Source organism: Phoca vitulina, unplaced genomic scaffold, assembly GCF_004348235.1.
Source record: "Phoca vitulina isolate PV1807 unplaced genomic scaffold, GSC_HSeal_1.0 scaffold64, whole genome shotgun sequence".
In the NCBI taxonomy this organism is placed as follows: Eukaryota; Metazoa; Chordata; class Mammalia; order Carnivora; family Phocidae; genus Phoca; species Phoca vitulina.
Genome location: NW_022589767.1, coordinates 1249397 through 1270548, shown reverse-complemented (window position 1 = coordinate 1270548; position 21152 = coordinate 1249397). Strand labels below are relative to the sequence as shown.

The 21152-nt window shown below is 37.2% G+C and overlaps 1 protein-coding gene across 1 annotated transcript in view; it reads left to right on the top strand.

Annotated features, from left to right (window-relative positions):
* LRP6 (LDL receptor related protein 6) overlaps positions 1-11061 on the top strand; it is a 181164-nt gene extending 170103 nt beyond the window's left edge. The window contains exons 20-23 of the mRNA XM_032391785.1: positions 238-468; positions 1700-1836; positions 2498-2595; positions 5371-11061. Coding sequence (XP_032247676.1) covers positions 238-468; positions 1700-1836; positions 2498-2595; positions 5371-5665 — 761 coding nt within the window. The 3' untranslated portion in view covers positions 5666-11061. The remainder of the gene's footprint in view (positions 1-237; positions 469-1699; positions 1837-2497; positions 2596-5370) is intronic.
* The last annotated feature ends 10091 nt before the right edge of the window (positions 11062-21152 follow it).

Sequence of the window (21152 nt, the reverse complement as noted above, 5' to 3'; positions counted from 1 at the left end):
ATACACTTTTCAATGTATTTCATTTCTGTCTTCACTTAAAGATAGTTCATTTTGATTTCTAATGATATTTATCTATATACCCAATGGGGTATGGTGTATAAGTATTCATAGAAATAAAAAAATGGTTGTGAGTTGTCTTCACTAGCTCACATTCTACTCAGAAGCCCTCTTTTTAATAACTATTTTGAGTCTACAGTTGTTTCTCCTTTATATAACTCTACTGCATTCTCATTTTAGATCCAACTGAGGAACCAGCTCCACAGGCCACCAACACGGTTGGTTCAGTTATTGGAGTAATTGTCACCATTTTTGTGTCTGGAACCATATACTTTATCTGCCAGAGAATGTTGTGTCCACGTATGAAGGGAGATGGGGAAACCATGACTAATGACTATGTAGTTCATGGACCAGCTTCTGTGCCCCTTGGTTATGTGCCACATCCGAGTTCTTTGTCAGGATCTCTTCCAGGTGAGTTAAGACTGATCCATTGAGAATCAAGTCTGGGATCCTGGCAGGATTGCCAACTTTCCATTATGGAAATAGGATATTGCCTAGAGTCTATTCCAAACTAGACTACTTTGGGTTTAAAAAATTCTAAGAACAAATGTTCTCTTTTACTTTTAGCACTGTCTCTTTTTATGAAAGGTTATAAAGCAAATACATAATACCCGTATTTATACATACCGACTGCATTTATTGCACGTACTACATGTACTGCATTTCTGGATGTACTCTCCTGAAAGTAAATAGCTAGACATTTGTTGAGGAGTCATAAACCACAGGTCCTTTAGGTGCACTACCAGGGGACCTCAGTACTATGGAGCCCAGCAATTAAAGGTGGGAAAAAAATAGATTAAGATTCCTTTTCAGCAAAGATCGGAAATAGCTGGGTGATAACAGGGAGGGATATATTATCTTAGGCTATGCCTAAACAATAACTAAGTAGCCAGAAATTCCACGTGTTTGGGTAGACCATATTGCCCTAGGGAAGTACGGCTTTCTTTTCAGTGCCTTCTGGTGCCCATAGTGAAAAGGAGCCTTTTTTTAAATGAATATGGAGAGGGAGGCAAAAGGTCTCAGAAAATAAGAACTTATCTGGGTGTAAATCTAAGAAAACAGATACGATTTTGAAACTATTAATGATAATGATTCCTTGTTGCTATACCTATTTTCAGTTAGTGGAATATGGGAAGTCACTTGGAAAATAATAGAATTTCTTCTTTCACATTGGTGGTTGTGATTCCAACAACATTTGCATCTAGAAGATGAAGAAGTAATCCATACTTTGTATTAATGCCCTTAAAAGTGGATTTAGTTTCCCCTTGAGTAAATCTGTTCTTTAATCTGTCCTGCTTTACAACCTCCACTCCCCATAGTCCTTTTCTTCTGCAAATCCTCTAAGGTTGAAAACTTCTTATTTTGGAGAGCTCTGCTTCTATCCTTGGAGAGAAGGGATAGGAACTATTTACTTAGCCTTGTTCTAGGCCAGCTCTCAGCAGTGTTCATGTCTAGAGAACATTCATTTCCCTTCTCCATTAAGTACTTTCGATTATTATTAGGAGAAGAGGGCATAAATTGTTTTAAAATCGAACCATTTGACTATTGTTATTTGTAATCCTAGTGTTGAATAAAAACATTTTATGCGTGGAAATAATTTTTATAGATCTTATTCATCTTCAGTATTTATCCTTCATTTTAGGAATGTCTCGAGGTAAATCAATGATCAGCTCCCTAAGTATCATGGGGGGAAGCAGTGGACCCCCTTATGACCGAGCTCATGTCACAGGAGCATCATCAAGTAGTTCTTCAAGCACCAAAGGCACTTACTTCCCTGCAGTAAGCAGTCTGTTTTCCTTTGTTTGACTTTGAATGCTAAGATAAATAGGATCCTAGATTTTTAACCTATTTAAATGGGGGTACTCAATGATGGTAATGTAAAGAATTTTTTAGTATACAATTTAGGCAAATAGGGCTCACAAGTGGGATTTACCACCACCACACAAGCACTCTTAAATCTAAATCTTTAAGTTTACTGTGTAGTAACCAGCATATTTGAAAGCACTAGGCAGTAATTTCATAGTTTGGGTAAAAGTAGAACTACTGAATAGTATCTCTTGAGAGGCTTAGGATCTACATTCTGTGACCTCCCCAAAAAAGGAAGCACACCTCGTATTTCTCCTCAGTCAGTAATGTTTCTCTAAACATTTATAATTTAAAAAAATCAGAACCCGGCTGTGCTGAACTTACACCAGTGACGTACAGATTTCCTTCTTATCACATTGCACTGTTTAGCCATGATGAAATTGTGTTTTAGGGAATGGAGAGCCCCACTCCTAAAGTACTATTTGAGGTCAGTTCTTTGGGAAAGAAAGATTGTGCTAACCTTGTAATGGAAAGGAATACAAACAGATGAAGAAAGAGCATGTAGGAAAGTCTAATGGTCTTTGTGTGGCATAGACTATTGTTATTTTAATAATTTAATTATTTTTCCCTTTAGATTTTGAACCCTCCGCCATCCCCAGCCACAGAGCGATCACATTACACTATGGAATTTGGTTATTCTTCGAATAGTCCTTCCACTCATAGGTCCTACAGGTAATACATATCTTCCTCTAGTATAATCAAAGTATTTATTAGAAGAAAGAAGTACTCTGGTTGTGGGTGTGTTGTAGCCCTGCATAAGTAGATAATGGTCACTGAGAGAGAATAGGCATCTTGTCTTGGTAATGCTAATGTTGCCCCTACCACACATCCTTTTCTTTCGGGCATTATACGTTTTTTTTTAAAGAGAGTCACAAATGCTAGCTTTTAGAGTAATAAAGTAGAGCCCCTAATACTGTTAACAGTATTCTAAGGAAAAGTTACCCACCAAAATAACTGATCTCAAAATAGGTTACTGCTCAAGTTAGGTTTGATTGATCGTCTAATTGGCGTAAGATAGTCTATTGACGTAAGACTGTCCAATAACCCGTTCTTAGACTGTCAATCAAGCCTAACTTCAGAGAGTTGTGAGAGCTGTAAATAATAGCAGGGGGACTAAGAGCATAGAATTCGAGAGAAGTCGAGAGAAGCTGAAGTTCAGCCCTTGCTTCACACACTTTATTACAATCTGGAATGAAAAAATTCTCATAAAATTGCTTGGAATAAATCATGACTCACTAAAATAAATGAAATATATTTGTAACACAGAAAGGGGGAAATCATGCCTTTCTGCTGATTTGTGTCTGTAGAGCATATTGAAGTACTAGTATATTATATTCTTAGTCTTTTCATCCTCTTTCAGTATATGTGCTGCCGAAGGGAGCATTCTTTTCATCTTCTTTCAAAGGCCAGCAGAAAGTCAACAGCTTGATAGTCTCTAAATGCTGAATGTTGTGTTTATTGGCATCCCTCAAGTGCCTGTTATCTTCTAGTTAAGGTGTTTCCTAGACTTCTAGTCAAATTATCCTGATATAACCTTACAGATATATAAAAACCAAGTGGAAACGGTTTATAGTATCTTATTCAGAACTCACATTTCAATTTATAGATAAGACTATTTGAGATAGGTTTGATTCTGAACTGATGTTTTTATGTTTTATTGTAAATGTTGCTTTCCTTGCCACTAGTTTGATTGTTCAGTTACAGAAACCCATAAACTGAAAAAACAAAATGAAAGACTTAAAATTTTATTTTTAAAAAATCAATTTCTTTGGGGCACCTGGCTGGCTCAGTTGATAGAGCATCCAGCTCTTGATCTCAGGATCTCAAGGTTCAAGCACTGCGTTGGGCGTGGAGCCTACTTAAAAAAAAAATAAATGAAAAATTAATTTATTTAAATTGAATAAAACATTGATTAAAATGAACATAATTGCATCAAAAACATTTCTTATTTGACCATTTCCCAGGTCTCAAATTAAGCCCAGTTTCTTTCTTCTGAGTCACACTTATCATTTGAGATTTTTGTCCAGACTAGAACATAAAAGAATTTTGTTAATTTTATTTCCTTTCTTCTTAGCTGTTTTTTTTTTTTTCTCCCATGAAAATGGAAGTGTTGGGCCTTTTAAATGTTGAGCCAAGAAATTTCACCAAGACTCAATGCCTGATTGGACAGAAAGATAAAACCTAAAAAGTACTATGACATCATGTCAGTATTGGTAGTAAAAACGCTTGAGAACCTGCTCAGCAGGTCATGTACCTTTTGTTCTTTTGGCAGCCATTTCTTTTGAGGCAAACCCTGGGTGATATCAGATGGTTTATATCTTGGGATAGTATCTTGTGGCAGTCCGTAGCACTGGGCATCTTATGGATTGTTCCTTCAGGTTTACACACGCTCCTGTCCCTCACTTGTAGTCACTTTGGTGACCAAGCATATGAAGAAACCTTGATTGGGATAAATATGAAATAAGATCAGCTCTATGATATTTGGAATGTAAGTGGTATACGAGGTTACAGATAGAAGTAGAAACGATAGGAAAGCTAGCACTTTTAGCTCTTCTTTTCACTAGTGTGTTCATGTCTTCTCAGTTCCTTTTTTCTTAGTTAACCATGCTGCAAACTTGATTGTAGCTGTAGATTATTTGAAAAGGTGGAACAACAAGTATAAGAAATAAATTAGGTCTCTAAGTACATATTAGAAAATACACTGGTCCTACATGGATATTTAGAATTGATCATTTTGTTGTTAGGACAGTATGCTTGTCTGTACACAAGGGATCAGAACTCTTTCCCCCAAACCATAGCACTTTGTCTTTGCTGATAGTAACAGTAATGGGATAGATATGCCCCTTAGGCTGTCTACCAGAATTCAGCATGGCTTGCACAATATTTGTTTTAAAGAGAGAATGAAGTCTTCAGACATCATTAAATTATTCATTAGGTAAATTATAGAGCAGTTAAAGAATGTTAAAGGAATACTAACATGGTTGAGTAGGATCAAATATGTGAAGACCCATTCTTCTCACAGACTATGGAACAGCAGAAATTGGTGAGGTCCGTCCACTATATAGACTAAATGCAAAATGTGTAACAGATTTTCCAGAGATGATCATTAAGTACTACTTTGAATAGTTCTTTGTTATTCAGTGATACGGTTTAACTTGAAGAAGGTATAAGAGCACATCCAGAGGCTAGGTTGAGTTTACCTCTGCATTCCCATCCTATCCATTTTTAAATGCCTCTAGTCACATTTTATTTGCAAATATGAAATACATGCTATCTTCCTCCTTTAATTGGCCGTTGCAAATTGCCTCCTGGTCTGTACAAATTTAGATTGTAGTAGCGTATTCTACTCAAAGTGAAGTTTACATCTAATACTTCTGTATTCTGATAGGGAAAACAGCTTTTCTGTAAAACTAACTGTCTGCTTCTCTCGATTTCCCCCCTTACCAGCTACAGGCCATACAGTTACCGGCACTTTGCACCCCCTACCACGCCCTGCAGCACGGATGTTTGTGACAGTGACTATGCTCCCAGCCGGAGAATGACCTCGGTGGCAACAGCCAAGGGCTACACTAGTGACTTGAACTATGACTCAGAGCCTGTGCCCCCACCTCCCACACCCCGAAGCCAATACCTGTCAGCAGAAGAGAACTATGAAAGCTGCCCACCTTCTCCATACACAGAGAGGAGCTACTCTCATCACCTCTACCCACCGCCGCCCTCTCCCTGTACAGACTCCTCCTGAGGAGGGGCCCTCCTCCTCTGACTGCCTCCAATGCAAAAATGTAAATACAAATTTGGTTGAGATCTGGAGGGGGGGAGGGAGCTATTAGAGAAAGATGAGGCAGACCATGTACAGTTAAAAATTATAAATGGGGTAGGGAATACTGGAGATATTTGTACAGAAGAAAAGGATATTTATATATTTTCTTAAAACAGCAGATTTGCTGCTTGTGCCATAAAAATTTGTATAAAAAATAAATTTGTACTAAAAGTTTTATTTTTGCAAACTAAATACACAAAGCATGCCTTAAACCCAGTGAAGTGACTGAGTACAAAGGAAACAGGAATGATAAAGGCATCACTGACCAGGAATGTCTGGGCTTTATTGATACCAAAAAAAAAAAAGAGAGAGAGAGAGAGAAGAAGAAGAAGAAGAAAAATTTAAGTCCATCTCAGAGTAGCAAACCATAGATACTTGGAAGTAGCCAAATAGCCTTCATGTTAACTAACATTTGAGGGCCAACAAGTTTAAGAAATCACAAAAGGAAAAAAAAAGGAATTAAAACTAACTTTGGACAAAGGGCTTTGTTTTCTCTAGGAATCCAATTATTTTAGTGAGGAAAATAGGTATTTATAAAAATCCCTTCTGGGTGTTGCTGTTGTAGGAGATCAGCTGTCCAGTAAGATGGTGTGGGGCTCTTTGTGTGTGCGAGTCTTCTGTCCCTGCCTTAGAACCCACAACCTCTGTCAAAAGAATTAATTTTTTCTCTAGGTGTTTTTACCTTGCTTCCTCCCCGCCAGCAGCTTTGTAGGCCATTTTGCCAAGATATCACGACTTATTCACAGCTTTTTATCTGAGGATTGATTAAATGGAATTTTCTAAATTAAGGTTTCATTTTAATATTTCTACTAGCTCCATTCCTCTGTAGGCTTAGCTCTTGAATTTGCCTGCTGTTTTTGCATAATGATCAAAGGGTAGACATATTATTGCTCCTCTTCCAAGATTGTTTTAATGCTCATTAAAATCTCTTTTTACAACACATATAGGCAATGTTTAAGAATTACAAATTTAACCATTATGTTTTTGTTGTAAATTAATCATATATCCTTGCAGTACTTTCAGCATATAATATCACAATATGAAATCATTTATATATATATATTTTTTTCCTAGTAAAACATTTAAATATGTTCCGGTTAGAGACAATCTATTTAAAAAGAGAATTTTTTTGTTATCATTAGGTTTTCCCTTTATTAACTGTTTGTGACATTTTCATGTTCTTTAGGCCAATTTTTCTCAGAATGATGTCTACATACATACCTCTTTTAATGTGTGACATGAGTTTAATATCTTCCTGTTACCCAATGTGAATGTTAGATTGTTTTCAAATTATCCACAAATTATTCTTATACTCACCTCATATATTTGTGTGTGTTCTCTCTTATCCCATTACGGATTAAGATGATTAAACAAATTTACCAATATGGGTTAAATGAGAAGGCCAACTAGTCACTTCTCAGCTGTCAGAACTTGGGTGGAGGGGAATAATGGAAGGCTCTTCCATGATCTGCCTGACCTGTGTGGTCCTCGGGCTGCTGCATCCTCAGCTCTTAGGACTGACATGTGGGATGATTCTAGCACTGCTCTGCCACCTTGCCACAAGTCAGTTTCCTGCTTTTTACATGTTTCCAGCACTTCTCTGCTAAAACCGAGTGTGTTTTTAAACTAATGTATTTTTACTTTATTAGATGTCGGTCAGTTACTGGATGATTTTTTTTTTTTAATTCTGTCTTGCTGAGGCCTCCTCTCTGGATTTCAGGGCCCAAGAGAAAACAATGGAAGAAAAGATTCAGAATTTTGGCAGGGATGAAGTAACTTTTTAAGTAATTAAAAATACCTAAGGAAATTTTTTAAAGAGAAAAAAACGTGGTTTCAGAATAATGCTTAGATTGTTAGGGACACCTTATACGAATCAGGTGCACTTGATTTTGCATATAAATAAATGGTGATCCATCAGTGTCTTGCATTTCAGTCAAACAAGCATTAACTCTTCCTGTCGGTGGACAAAGTGCCCACAGTCTAACAGAATGGACACTGGAGTTGCATTCTGTGACACTGGGGCCTTTGATGCTTAAATGAAGATGGAAAGGTTAGCAATAACTGGGTATCAATTAGAATTTGAGAATTCTATATGTTTACATTTTTTAATGTGCATCTTTATCCGGTGGGCTTCCCATGTGGAAACTTGCACTATAACGAATTAAGAAGAATATTGCCTTGTTATATCTCAGTCCAAGTGCTTGTACTGCGATGGCAATGGCCTCTTCTTGCAAAATACTGATTTGTGTGCCAATTTGTTTGAAATTATTTGAAGGCAGATCCGCTTAATCTCAGAATCCTCTTTCTGGGGTAGTTGAGATGGATTCTTAATATTTGGGGGAGGGTACCTTTAAATGAGAGAATTATCAAAATTCAGGAAAGATTGGACCTCAGGTTACATGGACAGTTAAGCTTAAGTAAACTCTCTTGATTATTAAACACAAGAGGTTTAATTGGAGAAACTGAAGATAAAAAATAAACAGTACAAATCAGGGGAAAAAGTGGAAAAGGGTTTGGAATTTGGTGTATTGCTATATTCACTATCCATGAGGAAAAAAGGAATAAAATGTTACTAGATTCTTTAAATACTAAAGTATTTAATTTTGAACGTATGTCTTAAAGTATGCCTATTTACTGATGTGATTGAAATTATCTGAGAAATGAGCTCTAGCATAGCATATTTTTCATGCACTATATAGTAGACTAGTCTTCATTGAGGTGGTCTTTTTAACTCTGAACTTTTATAATTTAGGACTTGTCTCCTTCAGAGCCCTGGTCTTCTGAACAGTGGCCCAAGGGATTTTGCTGCTTAAGTCACAAGGAAAAAAATGGAGTTAAGGGATAGAAGGGATTCTCAGTATTAATTTTTCTTTCATGGAATTTTCTTATGCCTTTGACACTTGGCTGCTCTTCGGTAGTAGCATTCATGAGATGTCACCTGTCTGGCAGAAAATTAGAGTTCCTTTAGTTATTTTAATTTTAATATAAAATACTTTGTGATATACCATCAAGAGGTATATGGGATCCTCGAGCACAGCTACTCTAAAGGGACGATATATACTTAGAAATGAAGACTTTACAGTACATTTTCATCTAACAGGCCAATAATTTGGGGGCGGGGCTTTTGAGCAGTAAAATTTTAGCATGAATTGAGGATTATATTTGTTCATCATTTTAAAATCCTTCAAGGTCAGTAATTTGTATAAGGCCAACTCCAACTTTGATAAAATATAAAAATAGCCACCATCTCCGTTAGGTAGCAGTTAGTTCTGGGGTAAAATCTTTTTGTTTTGCCATCAAGGCCTGTTAATGAAGAATACTTCAAGGTGAGTTAGTAGCTGTGGCTTCCCTAGCCTTTAATGAATCTGTGTATGTTTATGTAACGGGACACCAGCAATCCTAATAGACTACTTCTGCTTCTCTGTGATGGTTGTGCTGGTGGCGTCCTGTGCCTAGATTCGATTCCTAGAAACGTAGTGTTTAAAATTGTTTTTTCTCCTGCAGGGGCAACTTGCCACTTCATTGATTTGCATGCCATAAGAGCTGCGTATTGGTTACCATGACACATCTAACAAAATTGAGAAACAAAAGTCTTGGGCTTTTCATACCCCCAAGCTTTTAATAAGCTTAAGTCTGTATAATGACATACATAGTATGTTTGGAGTGTGGCTACGAGTATGTGAGTATCAGTTGGCCAACAAATGTTTGGGCATCCACAAATGAGACTATACACCAAGTGTAGACAGGGACTGAGTCAGGAGTTGATAATCAAGTGTTGTTTAAAACATGTTCTCAGAATTCTTAAACTCTAATTTTATTTGGTATTCCTTTCTTTATCCGAAGCCTAAAATGAGCCAAGAGAAATAACAGATGATTTTAGAAAGTACTGGTAGCATATGTGTGGTTTCTGACTTCTGGGATAGTATCATTTTATAATAGTCCCAAAATTTGGCTTATGAAATTTTCAGTTTTAGGGGATAACATTTTACATTTATAGTTTAAAAATTTTAAATTATGAGCGTGTGAATCCATATACTCAGGATATTTCCATTGCCTTGATTCTGCATCTCATTAAACTAAGCCTGCACCTGAGTAGAAGGAATCTTAAATCTAAGATTCTTACTCACTCTAAGATTCTTACTGACTACTCTCGCCCTCCTTAAGTCCAGGTAAATTTTGCTCGGTTTTTCTTTTTCATAAAGCATCCTTAAGCTATTGTTAAGTTTATTGCTGGAAAAAATCCTCATGACTTTACAGATACAACTATAGACTATGTGATTTCTTGTACTCAAGAATATAGACCTAACAAAAACTAACTTGTAGATTTTCACTGCTACCTAGGGTTTACCCAAAAGTTTACACCAAAGATTTAGAGACAATGTGCTTTTGCTTATGCTTAACTGTCCATTTTTTTAAAACAAATATAAGCAGGGCAGGGATATATATGTATATATAGATCTATCTATCTATATCTATATCTGTAGATAGATAGATATACCTAAATATGAATATTAAAAGGAAAAGAAAGTGAATAAATCTAATTTTACATGAAATTAAGTATCTGGGGTTAGGAAAATTTGAAAAGAGTGAAGAGGATACCAAGAAGCTTAAGCTGGACTAGCCTTATTTGCAAGTGAAGGATCTGGTGCTGCTTTCAGATGTTTATCCTTTGTGTTTTTAAATTTTTTCTTAAGCTTTAATCTTTGTTATTGTCTTAAAGTCAGCTGGTGTTTCTTGTCCATGGACTTTGGTACGATGGTGCTTTGCAAGGATGTATTTATATTTTAATGGCCAACATTTGGTCAGCCCTTGTCCACTATTCACTTCCCCCTTTTTGTAAAATAAGTGCTTTAATTGTAAACTGTATAAAAATACCTTGTATAAATCCCCTTTTGATTATTACAATAAGCTGAGTTGTAACAAATGAAATGTTGATTTTTATAATAAAACAGTGGAAAATAAAAGCGTCATTTCTTTTTAGCAAGAAATTAAAACAGCTGATTGTGCTTTGCTGTGACTTGTGTTTCAGAGGCAACAAAACCCACCTTTATTGTTTGCATTTCAAATAAAATACAACCTTGGAAGAGAGGTTTGAGAAGGCCTGTTGCATAGTTGAGTGTTTGGCCGTACCTGTATTGGGAACAGAGAATAAGGAAGACATTTTGTGCTTCCTGCTCTGGTTTTCAGTCAACTCCTGGAAGGAGCCCTGCTGTGGACGCTGAACAGCCCCCTTCTCCAGATTAGATTTAAAAGTGAACATTGCTCCTCCTGATGCAGAGCCCAATATGCTATGATACTGAAGGGTAGCAGAATTTACCACCTCAAAATATGCCACTTAGGCATCTTGACTGTTTTGAGTCAGGTACTTTAAAACAGCAAATACAAATAGAGGCTTTCTTTGAGCTCCCCTTATATGTCTAAAGACAACTCCTCTAAAAGGAACACAACTTGTCATAAATCATAAATCCCCCTCCCTGAGAGTTTCATCAACCAGGGAAAATTGATTCTTATCACAGAAGAGGAGACTAGAAAAAACAGCCAGATGAACTTTGCCACAACTATCATCCCTCCCACCTGCTCTTCTAAGGGCCCATTCATCTTTCCTAAAAATCACTCTTCCCTAAGAGGCCTACATCATCCCGCCCCTTTTCCTATTAATATGCTATTTAAGCCTGAGTTCTAAGCTATTTGGGGGAGTTTCTTGGTATCTCCCATGTATACATAGAGTGTACATGTTAATAAATTCTGTTTTTTCTCTTGTTAATCTGTTTTTTATTACAAGGGTCTCAGCTAAGAACTTAGAAGGGTAGACAGAATATTATTTTCCTCCCTTACAATACTCTTTCCAGAGAGGGTTGAAAGAACCAAGGAGAACTCAAAATCACTAGATCCCTACGTGAGTGAAAGTTTGCTGGTTTGACAGGAAGAGAGGAAAGTTCTATTATTTGGCATTAGTTAAGCTCAAATATCAGGGGGTTGGATGGAACTAATGTTAGTGTAAAGGTCTTTTCTTCGCAGATGCTCTTGAGTAAGTGAGCTTACCTTGACTTCTTTGCTGACCCATCCCATTCTTTCTTCTGGAAAACAAAGATCACAAGTTGTGCTGTTACCAATCTAGTCAAAGAAAGGAGAGGCAGAACCTTGCTTTTGGTTTGCCCGATTTGAAGGCAGGCTCAAGAATGGGAAGGGCAGTGCAAGCTGTTGGATCCTTCTCTCCGCAGGTGAGTTTTCTGCTAAGTATACAGTCTTTTTTATTTTAATTCTTTGCTTCATGTACAGTTTGCATTATTTCTGTAAATTGAAAATAAAGGGTGAATGACTGTTGATGGGGTTCAGGACATGATACCCCAAAATATGGCACCTTAGCATAGTGCGTATTTTAAGCTGAAGGAATTTGAGAAATGGCATGTGCAGGAAGAACCCTCTGACCCTCCCCTGAAGCAGGTCACAACCCCTGATGTGAGAAGTGCCCTCCCTGTACTCAGAGGAAAGGAGCATCCTTACCTCAGAAGACAAAAGGACACAGAAGAGGAATCTGAACAAGCCGGCCTTGCTGAGTTTGCCTCAGTTTGTTACACATAGCCCATACTCTGTTCTATCGTATCTTTCCATGACTTTCCAGTTTTCATCAAACCCAGCATAAAACAGGTTTAAAGAGTGCCAGGGTGGCTCAGTCGGTTAAGCGTCTGCCTTCAGCTCAGGTCATGATCCTGGGGTCCCGGGATGGAGCCCCGCATCGGGTTCCCTGCTCAGAAGAGATCCTGCTTCTCCCTCTGCCTCTGCCTGACACTGACCCTGCTTGTGTTCTCTCTGTCAAATAAAATTAAAAAACAAAAACAAAAACACATATTTAACCATTTCTTTGGGTCTTCATTTCCTTATGAGGGCTCCTGTGTTATTATATAAAACCTAATACATTTGTATGTGTTTCTCTTGTTGATCTCATGTTAAAGGGATCCAACTCAAAACTTAAAAAGTATTTTTCCTTTTCTACACTGTGTTCCGATTGCTGTTGGCATGCAGTCTCCACACCACCACCACCACCACCCTGCCCTCCTCCCCCACCCTGCAAATTATCTACCCAAGATTTGCATTTGTAAATTAATCATTAATCACCTAATAAAGCCAATCTTTCCCAATTAAGAGGCCAAAAATAAGGGATAATTTTGCTAAGATTTCGTGCAGCATTTACTTGTGCATCAGGTACTACGCTAAGTGTCCCCCCACCCTTTTTTCCCCCTCAATAATCAGCTGATTAATACCCAAGCTTGACAGGAAATGCCCAGTTTGAGTATGAAAATCTCCAGTGCAAAATTTTGATCAGAGGCAGTTGGCAGTGAGTGGAGGAAAAAGGACACTAAATCGAGATTGAGATTCTAATCTCTGTTCCATTTTAATCAACTGCCAAGGCATGTCTGAACTCATTTAATCTCTCAGTATTTGTTGGTATTAGGCTCTAATAGGGTTTTCTGAACCTTGACTCTTTAATTGGCCACTTCCACTACCTGTTCCAGAGACCTGCTTACACCTACGGCATTCTAGGCAATGAACAGTATTACAAGGTAGAGTCTGCTGGAGGCCAAACACCTGTGAAGTATCCTACTCTGTGCAGGTGTCTGTTGGAGGAGTCCTTCCCTCTTGGTCCCTTCTCTAGTCTTGTTCTGCATTCCAGAGTAATTTATACCTCTCCCAAGAGACTTAGTGTGAGGCCCATCATACACTAGCTGTATGGCAGACAAAAGATTATTTTAAGAGCTTTTTGACTTCTGATCATCCTACCAAAAGCTCCCCCACTACCACATTACCCAATTTCATGGCCTTGAAGACTTCCGTGTTTTGTCCTGTAATTAGAGTCCTTTTCTCTTGGGGGTTCCTTGGGAAGGAAAGGATTAGGGGGCCTCAAGTTTTATGCAATCCTGTGATTCTTAGGTGCAGATGTATATCATGGCAAGGTTTTTAAGTAAGAACTCAATTTAGATCTGGAGCTATTTATATTTTCTATCATGTCAATTTTTGTCTTTTTATGTCTTTGAGGAGTTTGTCCATTTCCTCTAAGTTTCAGTTTATTGGCATAAAGTGTGTCTCTTATCCTTTCAATGTCTGTTTTCATTTCTGATATTGGTAATTTGTGTCTTGGTCAAACTGAAGGTATATCTATTATTGATCTTTTTTTGGAAAAATCAGCTCTTGTTCTTATTCTTCTCTATTGTATGTTCGTTTTCTGTTTCATTGTTTTCTGCTCATTATTTCCTTCATTTTACTTATTTGGATTAAATTTGCTAGTTGCTTAAGATGAAAGCTTAAGTCACTGATTTTAGACCTTTCTTTTATGATAAAAGCATTTAAAGCTATCTGTTTCCCTCTAAGCATGCTTTAGCTGCATCCCACAAATTTTGATGTTTTCATTATCATTCAGTTAAAACATTTTCTAATTTCACTTGTGATTTCTTCTTTGAACCATGGATTACATAAAAGTGTGTATAATTTCTAAATATTTGGGGATTCTCCAGATATCATTCTGTTATTTTCAGATTTAGTTCCATAATGGTCATAAGTACTCTGTATGAGTTTAACTCTAGAATTTATTGAGACTTGTTTTACGGGCCAGACTATGGTCTATCATAGTGAATGTTTTAAGGGCACTTGAGTAGTGTTAAAAAGAAAATCACAGGCCCAAAATGGAGTCATTTATGCTAGGCCACGTCAACAAACCAGGGTGTAATGCTTAACTTAATTGCAGTTTCAACTTCCCCCAGAAATGTAGTCTTAACCTGTCAGGAATTTTCTGGTCAGCACCAATAAGGTAATCCGTCACATGGGCCCTCCCCAAAAGGAAGATGAAGCAATCCACCTAATAAGATCCTTTTGTTCCCCAAAGGAAGGTGACATCACCCAAAATAATCCTTTTTCCTGTTTATGACTTCCTTGTCCTCCCTTTAAAAACCTTTCCTTTTCTGTAGCCCTTTGGAGCTATCCTCTACTTGCTAGATGGGATGCTGCCAATTCATGAATTGTTCAGTAAAGCCAATTAGATCTTTAAAATTTACTTGGTTCAATTTTTGTTATTTAACAATAGTATTTTGCAGTTGTTGGATACGGTGTTCAATAAAGTTCAATGAGATCAGTTTGGTTTATACTGTTGTTCAAGTCGTCTAGATCTTTGCTGATTTTCTGTTCTGTTCTATCAAATCCTGGGAAAAGAGTGTTGAAATCAACCGTAATTGTGGACTTGTCTATTTCCCCCTTTTAGTTTTGTCAATTTTTGCTTCATTTTGAGCTCTGCATGATTTAGGATTGTTGTCTTCTTAATAATTCACCCTTTTATTATTATATAATGTCCCTCTTTGCCGCCATATTCCTTGACTTGAAGTCCACTTTGACTGATAATAGAGGCGGAGGGAGAGGGAGAGGGAGAAGCAGGCTTCCCGCTGAGCAGGGAGCCCCATGTGGGGCTTGATCCCGGGATCCTGGAATCATGACCTCAGCTGAAGGCAGGCGCTTAATGACTGAGCCACCCAGGTACCGCGGGGTCTTCATTTTATCAATATTATTTCTGCCTTTTAATTGCACTATTTAGCCATTTCTATTTAATGCAATTATTGCTACAATTGGATTTTTGTCTGCCATCTTGATATTTTCTTTTTGTCCCATCTGTTCCTTCTTTTTTCTCTTCTCTGGCCTTCTTTTGAATTGCGTATCTTTTAGGATTCCAGTTTATTTCTACTATTAACTTACTAGCTATGCTCAGATGTAGTCATTGCTGTATGATTTACAGTATGCATCTTTAATTTGCTGTAGTCTACTTGAAATAATACACCACTTTGCATATAATATGAAAACCTTACAATAGTCTGTTTTATTTCTCCTTTCCAGTCTTTTGTGTTTTATTGTCATACATGTCCTGCATGTTATATCAAGATACATTGTTTTTGCTTTAATCAATTATCTTTTATTTTGTTTTATTTTTTTATTTTTTTAAAGATTTTCTTTATTTGACAGAGAGAGACACAGCAAGAGAGGGAACCACAAGCAGGGGGAGTGGGAGAGGGAGATCCCAGGACCCTGGGATCATGATCTGAGCCTAAGATAGACACTTAACGACTGAGCCACCCAGGCGCCCCTATTTTATTTTATTTTAAATAATTTATTTATTTATTTGACAGAGAGAGACACAGCAAGAGAGGGAACTCAAGCAGGGGGAGTGGGAGAAGGAGAAGCAGGCTTCTCGATGAGCAGGGAGCCTGATGCGGGCCTCGATCCCAGGATCCTGGGATCATGACCTGAGCTGAAGGCGGACGCTTAACGACTGAGCCACCCAGGCGCCCCATCAATTATCTTTTTTAAAAATTTACTTATTTTCTTTTTAAAAATTATCTTTAAAAAAAATTTAAACATGAGAAAAATATTTTTACTTACCCATATAGTTATTATTTTTTGGTGCTCTTCATTCCTTTTTTATAGATCTGGGTTTCTGGTATAATTTTCCTTCAGGTTGAAGAAATTTCCTTTGACATATCTTACAGTGTTGGTCTGATCATGACAAATTGTGCTTTTGATTGTCCAAAATGTTTTCATTTTGCCTTCACTTAAAAAAAAAATTTATGACAGCTTTATTGAGGTATAATCAACATACAATAAACTGCATGTATTTGAAGTATACAGTAATTAATTTTGTGTTGTATACACCCACAAAATAATAAGACAAGGTAATGGACAGTTCTATCACCCCAAAATGCTCATGCCTCTTTGTAATTCCTTCTTTCCATCCCTCCATTCCCAGGTAATCCATAACCTGTTTTCTGTCACAATAAGTTAATTGCATTTTCTAGAATTTTATATAAATAAATTTATAGTGTGTGTTTTGTTTAGCTTTCACTTAGAGATTCACATTCATGTTACAGCATATACCAATAGTTCATTCCTTGTTTTTTAAAATTGAATAGTATCCCATTGTATGGATATACCACATTTGTTTACCCATTCAACTATTGATGTTGTTTCCCATTTAGGGCTTTCACAAATATAGTTATTACATTTGGTACAAGTTTTAGACCAAATTCATTTCTTTTGACTAAATTCCTAAGAGTGAAATGGTTGGGTCATATGGCAGATGTTTAACTTTTAAAGAATCTGCTAAAATGTTTTCCATTTTGGAAATGTAAAATTTTACATTGTATTTTTCTTGAGTGAGCTTTGGTAGTTTGTCTTCTAAAAAATGTGTCCATTTTGGGGGTCTGGGGGGTGGGCCTGGGACCAAGTCCCACTTCGGGGCCCCCTGCTCAGTGGGGAGTCTGCTTCTCCTTCTCCCTCCGCCTCTGCCCCTCCCCATTGCTCATGCTCTCTCTCAAATAAATAAATAAAATCTTAAAAAAAAGAAAGAAATTTGTCCATTTCATCTAAGTTGTTGAATTTTGGCATATAATATTCTCTTATTATCCTTTTAATATCTGTAGAACCTATAGTAATGTTCCCTCTCTCATTCCTTGGTAATTTGTGCCTTTTCTCCTGGTCAATTAGGCTAGAGATTGTACTGATCTGCTCAACAAACCATCTTTTGGTTTCATTGTTTTTCTCTATTTCTTTGATTCCCTTTATTTCCTTTCTTATGCCTACTCTGCATTTGCTTTTTCTAGTTTAAAGTACAAGCTGAAGTCATCAATTAATGACCATTCCTTTTAATGTAGGTGTTCAGTGCTATAAATTTCCCCTCAAGTAGTAAGTACCCCCCTAAGTATTTAAGTTCCCTTCATAAATTCTAGTATGCTATGCTTTCATTTTCTTTAAGTTCAAATTTCCTCTTTAACCCATGGGTGATTTATTTATTTATTTATTTTTGATGTAGTGTTCCATGATTCATTATTTGCAACATGCAGGCTCCATGCAGAACGTGCCCTCCTTAATACCCATCACAAGGCTAACCCATCCTCCCACCCCCCTCCCCTCTAGAACCCTCAGTTTGTTTTTCAGAGTCCATCGTCTCTCATGGTTCATCTCCCCATGGGTGATTTAGACATGGGTTATTTAATTTTCAAACATTTTAGGGATTATCTAGATATCTATTACCAATTTATAATTTAATTCCACTGTGATCAACAAACATACTTTGTATTATGTGAATCTTTTTAAATTTACTGACATTTGTTTTATGGCCCAGAATATAGTTTGTAAATGTTCTGCATGCATCTGAAAAAGATGTGTTTTCTATTGTTGGTTTTAATGCTCTATGATGTCAATTAGGTCTAGTGGGTTAGCAGCATTGAAGGCTACAGTATTCTTATTGATTTTCTGTCTACCTGTTCTATCAATTATTGAGAGGCATTGAAATCTCCATGATTGTGAATTAATCTATATTCTTGCAATTCTATCAGTTTTTGGTTTGTGTACTTTGAGGCTGTTATTAGACTGTGACACTATGATTTACAATAAGAAATATACATTTGGTTTTTGTCCCTGCTCCTCCCAGCACAGAAGTAATAAAACCCCTGGAATTTCCTAAGTTTTGAGAGCAATGAAGGTGTTTATTGTTTTTTTTTTTTTAAAGACTTTATTTATTTATTTGACAGAGAGAGACACAGCGAGAGAGGGAACACAAGCAGGGGGAGTGGGAGAGGGAGAAGCAGGCTTCCCGCTGAGCAGGGAGCCCGATGTGGGGCTCGATCCCAGGACCCTGGGATCATGACCTGAGCTGAAGGCAGACGCTTAACGACTGAGCCACCCAGGCGCCCTGAAGGTGTTTATTGTTATGTTAACGAGGCAACTTTTGGAAAGTCCCTAGGTAACCTATGGATGGGTTGTCAAGGGAACCAACCCTGTGAATTGAGGGCTTGGGACTGAAAGTTCCCACTGACTCGGGGGAGGGGAGAGGGCTGGAGGTTGAATCAGTTGCCAATAGTTGGTGATTTAATTAATCATGCCAATGTAATGAAGCCTCCATAAAAACCCAAAAGGATGAGGTTGGGAGGGCTTCCAGGTTGGTGAACACATGTAGGTGCTGGGAGAGTGGCACGCTCAGAGAGGGCATAGAAGCTTTATGCTCCTTTCCCCGTACCTTCCCCTATGCATCTCTTCCATCTGGCTGTTCCTGAGTTCTATCCTTTTATAATAGAGCAGTAATCTAGTCAGTGAAATGCTTCCCTGAGTTCTGTGAGCTGTTCTAGCAAATTAATTGAACCCAAGGAGGAGGTCATAGGAACTTCTGATTTATAGCCTATTGGTCAAAAACCTAGATTGTGTCTAAAGACTGTGTTTCGGGAAGCCAATCTCATGGGACGAGGCCCTTAACCTGTGGGCTCTGACATTATCTCTGGGTAGATAGCTGAATTGAGCTGAACTGTAGGATAACCAGCTGGTGTCAGAGAATTCCTGGTGGTGTGGAAAAAAACACACTGGAAGCTGCATAAACATTAGAACTGTTATGTCCTCTTGATGAATTGACCTTTATTATTATTAAATGACAATTAATTAATAATATTAATATTCTTTGCTCTGAAATCTGCTTGACTGATGTAAATATAGCCACTCCATCTTTCTTTCGATTAGTGTTATCATAGTACTTTTCCCATCCTTTTACTTTTAATATAATCATGTCTTTATATTTAAAGTGTTTTTTTGTAGACTACAGATAGCTAGGCCTGGCTTTTTAAGTCTAACCGAGTAATCTCTGCCTTTTAATTGGGATATTTAGACCATTTTCATTTATCATGACTATTGATAAGGCTTGATTTAATATACCAAACTTATTTGTTTCCTTTTTGTCTTGTCTGTTCTTTGTTCCCCTTTTCCTCCTTTTCTGCTTTATTTTTGGATTAAGTATTTTTTATGATTCCATTTTATCACCTTTGTTGGGCTTATTAGCTATAAACCTTATGTGACTATGTAGGTGTATGTATATATTTCAGTGATTTTTTTAGATTTATAGCATACATTTTTAACTTACCAGTCTACTTTCAAATGAAATTATACACTTCATGTGTAGTATGGACACTTACAATTATACTTCCATCTCTCTCTTCCCAGCCTCTGTACTATTATTGTCATATATTTTATTCTGTGTATGTTATAAACGCTACAACATATTGTTATTATTTTTCCTTTAAATGATCCATTATCTTTTATTTTTTTAATAGAGCAATTTTTATGTATTTATTTTTTTTAAAGATTTTATTTATTTATTTGACAGAGAGAGCGAGAGCACAAGTAGGCAGAGTGGTAGGCAGAGGGAGAGGGAGAAGCAGGCTTCCCACTGAGCAGAGAGCCCAAAGCGGGGCTTGATCCCAGGACCCTGATAGCATGACCTGAGCCGAAGGCAGACGCTTAACCGACTGAGCCACCCTGGTGCCCCAATCCATTATCATTTTTTGAAAAGATTTTATTTATTTATTTGAGAGAGAGCGCATGAGAGAGACTGAGCTGGGGGGAGGGTTAGAGGGAGAAGCAGACTCCCCGCTGAGCAGGGAGCATGATGTGGGACTTGATCCCATGACCCTGGGATCATGACCTGAGCCAAAGGCAGACAGATGCTTAACCTACTGAGCCACCCAGGCGCTCCCCATTATCTTTTAAGTAAGAGATTTAAATAAGAAAAAGAGTCTTATATTCACTCACATATTTATCATTTCCAGTGCTCTTTCTTTTCTGTATATAAGATTTCTATTTGGTATAATTTTTCTTCTGCCTAAAGGACTTCCTTTAATATTTTTTGTAGTTTAAATGTACTTGTGTGGAGTTTTTAGCTTTTGTACCTCTCACAAAGTATTTCACTTTCTATTTTGTTGGGTATAGAATTCTGTGTTGAGAGTTTTTTTTTTCTCTGCTATTTTGAAGATGTTACTTTACTTTCTTCTGTCTTATATCGTTTCCCAAAAAATTTGCTGTGTTTATTTTAGTTTCTCTGTATGTAATATACCTTTTTCTCTGGCCTCTTTTTTTATTTTTTAAGATAGAAAGAGAGAGCGAGTGAGAGGTGGGCAGGGGCAGAAGGAGAAGCAGACTCCCTGCTGAGCACAGAGCCTGATGTGGGGCTTGATCCCAGGACCCCAAGATCCTGAACTGAGCCGAAGGCTCAAAAAACTGTCTGTAAGTTTACTTATCTATCCTTTTATAATGTCTCATTGCTGTTAATTCAATCCAGTGTATTTTTCATCTCAGAGTTATAGATTTCTTCTGATTTGAGTCATATGTATAATTTCTATGTGTTCTTCACATGTTCAGCCTTTCCTCCAGCTTATTGAATATATGGAATATGGTTACAGTAGTTTTAATGTCCTTGTTTAATAATTATATCAGCTGTATCATTTCTGGGGTGGTTTTTCTTGATTTTTTCATTGTAGGTCTCATTTTCCTGCTTCTTTACATATCTTGTAATTTTTTATTGTATGTCAGACATTGTGATTGTTATCTTGTTGGGTGT